Source organism: Taeniopygia guttata, chromosome 3, assembly GCF_048771995.1.
Source record: "Taeniopygia guttata chromosome 3, bTaeGut7.mat, whole genome shotgun sequence".
Taxonomy (NCBI): Eukaryota; Metazoa; Chordata; class Aves; order Passeriformes; family Estrildidae; genus Taeniopygia; species Taeniopygia guttata.
The window spans coordinates 25,101,009-25,110,617 of NC_133027.1; the positions used below are offsets into that span (position 1 = coordinate 25,101,009).

At 41.4% G+C, this 9,609-nt stretch overlaps 1 protein-coding gene across 1 annotated transcript; it reads right to left on the reverse strand.

Annotated features, from left to right (window-relative positions):
- Window positions 1-406: 406 nt before the first annotated feature.
- On the reverse strand, window positions 407-7,222 carry LOC100219265 (glutathione S-transferase). The gene is made up of 7 exons (XM_002195856.7): window positions 7,131-7,222; window positions 5,972-6,085; window positions 5,251-5,302; window positions 3,386-3,518; window positions 2,406-2,547; window positions 1,048-1,179; window positions 407-717 (listed from the first exon to the last, which is right to left on the reverse strand). The coding sequence occupies exons 2-7, from the start codon at window positions 6,056-6,058 to the stop codon at window positions 598-600; spliced, it is 666 nt and encodes a 221-aa protein (XP_002195892.2). The 5' UTR covers window positions 6,059-6,085; window positions 7,131-7,222; the 3' UTR covers window positions 407-597.
- Window positions 7,223-9,609: the final 2,387 nt, after the last annotated feature.

The window sequence follows — 9,609 nt, forward strand, 5'->3', positions numbered from 1 at the left end:
CCAGGGTCTCATTAAGACCTGACACCATCCTGACTCTTCCTCAATAAGTTTTAAACTGGTGGCCAGCATTTGTTTCTTAGAGTCTGCAAAGGGCCTTCTGATAAAGAAAATGTTGGTGAAGCTGCAGTACAAGACTTCAAGTGTCTAGTGACAAAGCAGAGGCGTAGTAGGAGCTCTGGTCCAAGGATATTCCAAGTTAAGCTTAGAGGAAAGCTGAATCCAAACTTTCATCCTCAGCTAACCAGAACCTGAAGTCTTTTCCTGGCATTTCCCAGGAAAAAAAAAACCATAACCTACTTGGGATTATCCTTCCTAATTTTCCAACAATTCTTGGGAATGCCAGAAAAACAGAACCATACAGATCTTGGGCATAGAAGTAGCAGCAAGAAATCAATGAGCAGCCAGGTTTTGAATATCAATAGCAGGAATTTATTTGAGTTATTCTCTAGTTATTTAAGGCATTCTGTGTTGTCCAACACACCCTCTATTTTGTGAACTATGTTCTTTGCTGGTAGGATCAAAAAACTTGGTTTCCAGTATTTTCATTATTTTCCCACTGTCAGCAAACACAATGAAATAGTTTCTGCAGCTTTAGACTCAGTGGAATATTTTGATCACTTTAGGTACCTCTTCCTCTCGTATTACTGGTTTCCTCTGGCTGCCAGGCTGCAGGAATTTATTTATTGTGGGGATATTACTTATTCTTGCTTTGAAGCTCTACAAAACAAAACAAAACAAAAACATCTCAGTGTTTAAGAATATTGTAACTGGCAAACATTTCAAAGTTATCTCCATGCTCTGAAAGTCCCATTAAGACTTGATGCTGCAGAAGAAACTATATGAGTGCCCCTCTTATGCTCTTGGGGTTGTAGTGACAGAATGTGGCATAAATAAAAAAAAGAGTATGTGAGGCCAGCTAAAAGTTCTTAGGGTATCTGATTACTTTGTATGTTACTTCTGACCCTCCCACTCTCCCATATTTCTCAGTCACTTTAAATCAGCGGTCCTTTCCAATTCATTCTCCATTCAAACTGCCCATTCGTTTACCTGTAAGAGAGGAAATTTGGCAAGTACATCAGGTTGGTACTCCTCTGCCATTAAAATGATTTCAAGTAATTGAACATCTGCCCTGCTCAGCTGGTTGCCAACCAGAAAGTCTTTTCCATGGTCTTTCAAAACCTAAAAACAGAGAACCAGAAGCAGATGATGTATTTTCTCTGTGTTACTTAATATGATATCTTCAAAGCACAGAGATGTCTGTGAAAGAAGGAAATGCAGTTCAAACACCTGTAGTACAAAGAATGATCTGATGGCACTACCATCCTAGGCATCATCTATCAGCTCTTTCTCTTCTACATTTCTGTCTGGCAGTTCAGTTGTGTTCATCTTGCCTTGGTTGCTGTAGCTGCATTGAAGGCTAAGCTGTAGGAGATTCAGAAGGAACCGTAATGCTTTTACATAGCATGTATGGTACAGGGCCATCTGCACTTCAGGAGGAAACTTGATGTCAAAGCCGGTGCTGAAGTGTCTTTTGTCTGAAACAACACACACAGTGAAACATGGACATTTGGGAGTTCAGTGTGTGTGGGAATCCAGGACTTCCCTCTGGCTGCCCTGGAGGGCCTGGGACCCTGGCAGGGGGTCAGGAACCCCCCTGGACAGAGCCCCAAGAGACACTGTCTCTGATCTCTGTCCATGGAGAGGAGTTTTCAATCTTACAGAATGAATTACAAGCTCTGAGTGTTTGATATGAGTAATAATTAAGTGTGGCACGGGTGCAAAAGTAAAATTTTAGGTTTCTAGATTAGGGGTTCAGAGGGGACAAGATGGAGGAAATTGGGTGTGTCTTGTCCTTTTCCTCCTTCTTCATGTCCTCTATGTTTCACTGTAGTGTTGGCATTTTTCTATTGGTTTAGGCTGGGGACACACTGTTTAACGTAGATGATAGATATTGGCACATTATTGTAAATATAGTACACGTAGTTTCTGGTATATAATGTTTGTAACATCCCACTGGGGGCAGAGTCCCACACACTGTCCTGCAGGACAGACCTGCGGCAGGGCAGCAGAACATGTTAGAGATAAACAGAATAAACAACCTTGAAAACAGCACAGACGAATTATGGCTTCTTCTTTGGCAACGGGGCAGAAAGACAGAGACTTTCTACAATCTCGGAATCATCAATACCCACAGATTCCGACAAGTGTGTGCTGGGTTTTTGCAGCTTTACATCTCTCCCAGATTTGAAGTGCCTTCTGTCCCCTCTGTAGTGTCCTGTCTCCACCTTGATCCCAGCACCAGTGGTTTGTTTTTTCTTCAGTTGTCCTCCATAAAACTTGTGTGCTTCCAGGATGGAGGTTCAAGATAACAGTATCAATACAGCTACAACCTCTTTGCCACATACCTTCTCAAAGACTGGGAAGTATCTGTTTGTTGCCTTGTCCATCATATTTGCAAAATGTTGCTCCTTTTGGTCTGCTGGTAAGTAACGATTTTTCAGGAGTAACTCATTCAGATCGAACATTCCTTCCACGTACATATCGATTCTGAAAGGAATAGATCCACTTGGTCAGGCCACACACAGTAGCTCTGAACAGCACAATAACTCCTGGCACAATCTCACTGAGATGCTGGGAAATCCCTGCCCCTTTTAACTCCCACACACATACCCTGACAAAGATCCCCCCGGAATGCAGTTGCACTGGAGGCAGGCAGGAGAGGAGCTTGGGCCAAAGGCAAATGCAAAACTCCTAGGCAAAACCTAAACACTGTAGCCCTCTCATTTACTGTGACTGATTCTTGTCTGGACTATGCACTTTTGCACCTGACTACAAAATTGTCATGTGTGCCATCCAAACTTGCGTTAAAAATCCAATCAGACAGCCTAAGTTTATCAGCAGGTCCATACCATTTCTAGCAAATATCTTGACACATGTTTACCAGTACTTATTAATTTCAAGTATTCAAAAATATCTCAGGTCAAAACATGTCCTAGGCCTCCTGCCCTTTAATAACATGTTATTAATTCTAATTCTATATTAATTCCTGGTTATTAGAGAGAGAAGAGTTTTTGTTTCTTTAAAAGACATTGCCCTGAATGTGATGAGGAGAAAATGATGCTGCTGACAACTGCAGGAGAAAATGAAAAGCAGCATCAGTAGGACAGTCTGCCCCCCTGACTGCTGTCTTCTGATAAGTGCATTGACCTCTGATTGATGGCTATCTCTGCTGTAGACATCAGCTACAGTCACAGTCAGCTCATGCTGCACAAAGCAGCGCTGCTCTCTCCCACTGAATTGAGCTGTGATCTGGGATATCCTTGAGTTACACTGGGCTACAGTGTGAGCTGGGGTCTAACAAGCAAAGGTGCTACTGTTACAGTACAGGGCTCTCTCCTTCATGTCCTTCCCGTAGAGGTTGTACTTCGTTGCTATGTAGTTGGCAATGGCTCTGGTCTGCACCAGCTTCATCCCGTCGATCTCTACCATTGGCACTTGCTGAAAGAGCAGGGATCCATCTAGGCCAAAGGGAGACACAAGGAGATGTTCACCCCTGAATGAGGACCACCAGCATGTGTTAGGCAAAGCAACCACATGTGTTATTTTATTGAGACTCTGAATCATTCAGGCTGGGTAAAAGACCTAAGATCATCAAATCCAACTGTAAAACCAACAGTGCCCAATTCCACCACCAAATCATGTCCCCAAGTGCACATCTACACACAGTGACTCAACCACTTCCTTGGGCAGCCGTTTCCAATGCTTGACAACCCTTTTGGTAGCAACCTTCCTCATTCTTACAAGAAGGTGTGGAAAATGCTCACCATGCAACAACCTTTTCTTAGTGACATGTTAATAACTTAATACTATAGCAATGAACTTGTGAGAATTTCAGATTTGGGGAAACAGCCAAATGCAGAATTTGCAGCTGCCACACACTGAAAAAGTTATGTACTGCATGGCTCTAACACAGGTGATTTTCATGGAGGTTAATACAAAAAAGAAAGATTGAAGGATCTGGTCTAGCCAATTTCTGTCATGTTTTGCTAAATATATCTGGACTTTCTAAGCACTGGCCAACACACAATGTGAATAATAATGAACATATAAATTATAGTGAATATAAAAGCATAAAAGATCTTTGTGACTACTTTATTGACTTTACAAATGGCATCTCATCTGTACAGGCACAAAGTAGGAACGAGTGAGTTCTGTGAGATTCCTGCAAGACCCAAATATCACTTGGAGTGAGGCAGGATCCATGCAACTCTTTTGCTAGCATGCAGAAGCCTTGTCTTAGCAAGAAGGAAGTAAAAATACCTCCAGAAAGAGAGGCATCAGGTCAAAGAAGTGTGGAAGAGTTTTTGCATTATAGAATCATATTTCTTGACTCAAATAACTGATCAGATATGTTTCTCTTTGTAAGTGTGCATTTAGCTTTGGGACACACTTGTGTCCCAAAATACTTTTTGAAAGGCAGCCTGTAAAAGGGGGACCTGTCCTACAGGACAGCAGGAATACAAATGCCAACCCAAGCTCAGATTGCTTTTGACAGACCAGGTGAAGAGCACAGACATGCAATTTAGTTTGGAGGAAACATGATTATTACGATCAGGAAGATGGAGGCTAAAGGTAGCACAGTGGGTAGTTACTCTGGGAGGCAGGAATGCAGCAGAGGTACGTACAGGTGAACTCGGAAATCTAGAACTCTGTTTTCATATGGATTATAAAACAACAACTTTGTAGGCAACCTAAGATGATAATGAATGTCAAGATGATCTGATGACAAAAGCTTCTATTGCCATAGGATGGAATGCAATGGACACAAGCTGAAGCAAAGGAGAGTCAACCATCTGAACTTGAAGAAAGGCTCTTCGACTGTGTGGGTTGTCCAGAGAAGCTGTAAATTCTCCATCTTTGGAGATACTCAAAACCCAGCTGGACATGGCCCTGGGTAACTGGCTGGAGGGGACCTTGCTTGAAGAGGGGAAGTGAAGTAGACAATTTTGAGAGATCCCTTCTGACCTCAACCATTCTGTGATTCAGGGAAGATTGAAGCAACTGCGTGATGACACCACCTAACGCTGCAGTGTGCACCTCTGAGACTTCATATACAAGTCAGTTAAGAGATTTTTCTTTTTAAGACACTAAGACTTAAGAATTCTTTGGTGTTCTCAGACAAGTAACTCTAATTCTAATTCTTCTTCTTACTATTGCTGCTGTTATTATCTAAAAGTGAAGGAAACTTACCCTTCTGTAGCTTTGTCAGATCCTCCTTTTTTTCCAGGTAAGATTCTTCAAACTGCAGGAAGGAGAAAAGAAAAGTTCTGTTGTCATTCCATGATTTAGCTTCTTCCTCATTTAGGTAAAGAAGGTGTAAAAATATGTGTTTTGGACAATTTTATTTCTTAAAACATGTATCATATTTGAAAGCTGTCAGGCACATTGGCCATCACTGTGACAGAAAGCCATGGATCTTGAAACACACAGATTCCCATACTCCATCTCTGGTTAGTATCAGAATCTGTCAGAGGTAAAAAAAAAAAAAAAAAATTACTTTGTGGTTTACTATATCCAGTGCCTTCAAAGGTAAACTGCGTCATGACAGCAATAATAATCTCTTGCTGTTTTGGAAATTGGAATTTAACTGAAGGTACTCAGAATTGCAGGTGCTTGACCTCTGTGATCAGAAGATTAAGAAGCCAGATTATGCTGCTGGGGTTTTAAATCTCTTCTCTCTCTATTTACACGGGAGAAGCATTTGTGGTGCTACCAGCAGGTTTTGCACCTGATGCTTGGAAGTGAGTCAGGAACTTGCCCCCTCCTTAGGGTAAGCTTGTGGTCACTCTTGGCTTGCTCGGCAATGCACTAAAGGCAGAGCACGAAACTGCTGCTCAGTCACCCTTTTCAGAAGGGACAGTAAAAGCACATATTTGTCACAGAATCTCAGTATAAAAGACCAGAAGCAAACCTCAACCCCAGCTGCTGCCAGGAGCCACCGAATTGGTTCCATCCGGCCACGTCCATTGATGTAGTGCAGCTTGGGTTTTCCAGACATGTTTCCACGTGCCTAGTTCCCTAGTATCTGCAATGAAGTTTTGCAAAATAAAGATTCACAACCCTAGTTTGGAGTCTCTAACTGGCTCTCAAAGTTATCTTGTTTGAAACCATCAGTTATGGTCCAAGACTAGAATCAATTAATAGGGGAGTTAAAAGTTAGATTATATTGAGAGACTGCCTTGTATCACTCTGCCTTCAAATGTTTCTTACACATGCAGAATATTTAAGCAGAAACTCTGTAATGAGAGCAATTGGCCCAGTCAGAGAACAATTGAATCAAAACCATTTACATCCAAAGCATTCTGTTTTGGCCATAAAGCAGAGGGTGCTCTCTGTGTATGTTGGCTTTATCTCAGAATACAGTTTACTGTTTAATCAGATACATGCTATAAACTCAGTAGTTTCTGTGCTTGCTCAATCAGCCATTATGTTCCACTATAACCGGCCAGGAAGGAATTCTTTCCCAAGTCAACCACTTTTACAACACTCCTTGCTTCTGTAATTTCTTTAGACAAGCTCCAAAATATGGAAATTAATTTTGCCTCTAGTAACATCACATTTGCCTTTACAACAGGCACAGCCTCAGGGCAATGCTCGCTTGGTCCAGTTCCAGCTCTGCTGGAATTTCAAGTAACAATAGTTCCTAGGCAGACTGTCACCCACCCCACTCAGAACCACGTGTGTACATCAGCGACAAACATACACAAATAGTGCTCAGCCTATACCAGCCTCACAGCTATTGACACCCTGTCAGCAACAAAGCTGAAGCATTAACAGCAGCAAAAGGAAAAGGGCCAAAGCACCACCATAATCCCCTTGTAAATAACATGTCAGCTTCTCTACAGTAGGATGGAGGAGGTGAGAGGAAACACTCCTCACTTGTGAGATCTACACTTCTTTTTCTTAATTCTGTACACCTCAAAAGCAGCTGATTAAGATTTTAACATTTGGTACACATAACCTTGTTAGTAAATAAAGTACATACACACATTTAATCTATAAAACCCATTCAGTGACTGAGTTTCATGTACAATAACTCCCTGCATGTCCAAAATAATATCCCCACTTACCTTGTGCACTGTGTAACCCACTCTAAACTCACAGCAGTTCTGCCTTGAGATTATATAACTCTGGAGCCCCTCCTACAGAGAATTACAAACACTTGCCTGCAAATGAGAAACCTCTTTCTCTTAAGCAAGCAAAACCAATTAGCTCTGTTTAGTTACTTCTCACCTACAGAAAATAAATTGCTGACTACTGCTGACAATGTAGAAATATAAGATAGATGAGAGGTCATGGTTACTGGGAACATCTGTGCCAGCATAAAATAGTAATATACTTCCTATTTGCTAGTTAAAAATTAATTTAATGGCTGAAAAGCTCACTCTGTAGAAAAGAATGTTGCTAAGCCAACCACACTTTTATTCTAACATTTTCAGTTTTTTTACTTTTTACACATTGCCACTCTACATAAATCACATCAACTAATTCAGCTCAAATCTATCACAAGCTTCTGTGCCTTGCTTAGTGTATATTCCTTCAGGACACTTCTGCTGAATTTCATCTCTGGAGATTTGGGTCAATTTTGAATTTTTTTTCCATCAAAAACATTTCCCTGAATTTGACTCAGTGAATATACACAATAAAGAAAACTGTGAGAGACAGTGAATGAAGTGTGGTAGCAGAAGGTAAACTGCACTCTGCACTCCTGGCTGTTTTCTTTGGCCAACTGTATTGATTTCAGTATGTCAGTACAGAATAGTCTCCCATGCACCATCCTGCCTATCTAACCTACGTAGTTAATACTTGTTATAAATGAAAATTTGTCCAGCCAAATTAATATGAAAAATAAACTATTTATTTTGCAATCAAATTTTATCTAGCCAGCCACAAGGAAACAGCAGAGCCGAGCCTGGGGTCGGCCCTGGGTGTGCAACAAGGAGTCAGACTCAGCAGAGGTTTTCCTCCATGCCCACACACCTCCATCCTGGCACAAGCGGTTTTTATAGGGACAATTCCGCCTGAGGCCAAGATTTCAGCAATCAGTCTTTTCTTCTATTCAGAGTCCATATGTAAATAAGATTTTCCTTTTTGGTGATGAGGGAGAACAAATCACTGTCTGGAGTTTGTTGAATCCCTTGATGAAATTTACGGAAATTCGGGAACGCTGTATTCACATGTATCTGCCTGGGGATTTCCGAGATACCCATCTCGGGTCGTTCAGGCGATGATCAGCGCCTGGGGTCTCCCGCAGCTTTCCACACATGGCCCATCTCCTGGCGAGCCATACCCGGTCTCGGAGGGGAGAAGGGGGGGGGGAGGCTAGTACAAACGAGGTATAATCTAACAAGTATTTAATATTATATATTCCATACAAGGAATGGCGCAAATTATGTTTATTACCCATAACAATACTGATATAGTCAAGGTCAATATATACATGCTGAATTGCCCTGAACATAGCTGTGAGATGAGATATTATTATGTTACACAGGGAGGTTGTATAAATTGCAGTTTCTCACACAGAAAAAAAATTTGGTTGCTACAGTAGGAGGGGCTTTCTCCTTCAGGTCCTTCCTGGACACTAGCTGCAAGTTTGTCTGAATGCTTCAGTAAGGCAAGAGGGAAACAGCTCCTGCAACAACTCCCTTTAATACATGCTGTGCTGCTGAAAAATATGGGTTTATTTCCTCTTTCGATAACAAAAACTGGTTCCAGCTGCATGAGATTTTTTATGAAGAAACTGTTGGCTTTAGCAAGAGATATAAAGCCCCGAGTTTGTTCAGCTGAAAACTGCCAGTGCTCCAGTTGTAGCTGGATTTAGGGCACTGGCTCTTTCATTTACAAACTTGGTTTATTTGGTATTTAAGTAATATCCCAGAATCATAGAATGGTTTGGGTTAGAAGGGACCTTAACCCTCCTGCCCTGGACAGGAACACATTTCACTACATAAATGCACAAATTTATCAAAGTTCAACAGTCTTGCTAACCTCAGTAGTGGAGCTTGATCTAAGGGATTAGAATGAAGAATTCCGGTATTATAGACTTGGTTTAATATACAGTGGCGTGAGTCAATATGGGTTTCTACATTCCAAGACCTGACAACATCCTGACTCCTTCCTCAATGTCATAATGAATCAGTCAATTTAATAATTAAAGGAATTTATTAAATTAAATCAAAGTAAAATTGGAAAAGCCACAAGCAAATCAGCACCGAGCCAGACGATCGGTGCTGGATGAACTGGGTCCAGACTAATGCAGCACTGTACCCTGCCAGTTCCCTGGGTACTGTTTTCACAGGGTCTTTTTTATACTGTTTCCAGACTTAGCGGGATTGTTGAGGGGTCCTCCTGTTTCCTTGTTGTCCTTTTTCACATATTCATGCAGGTTCTTTTCTTGTGGTGCTTCTAAAGGGAAGTTTTCCCAGAATCCTCTGATTGCTGAAATCCTGTTAGATGGTAATCCCTCAAATATCTTGTTCTGGCAAGGAATATTCATCTTATTTTCAAGGCATATCTTCTAGACAGAATAATCCTTCAGAATAACCA

What these genes read in the sequence shown, in the direction of transcription:
- LOC100219265 (XM_002195856.7), bottom strand. Translation starts at nt 6,058, where the DNA reads ATGTCTGGAAAACCCAAGCTGCACTACATCAATGGACGTGGCCGGATG. An exon ending in GACATGAAGGAGAGAGCCCT is followed by an intron (nt 2,548 to 3,385) that starts GTACTGTAACAG and finishes TATTCCTTTCAG; the next exon opens with AATCGATATGTACGTGGAAG. An exon ending in CCAAATTTCCTCTCTTACAG is followed by an intron (nt 718 to 1,047) that starts GTAAACGAATGG and finishes TTTGTTTTGTAG; the next exon opens with AGCTTCAAAGCAAGAATAAG.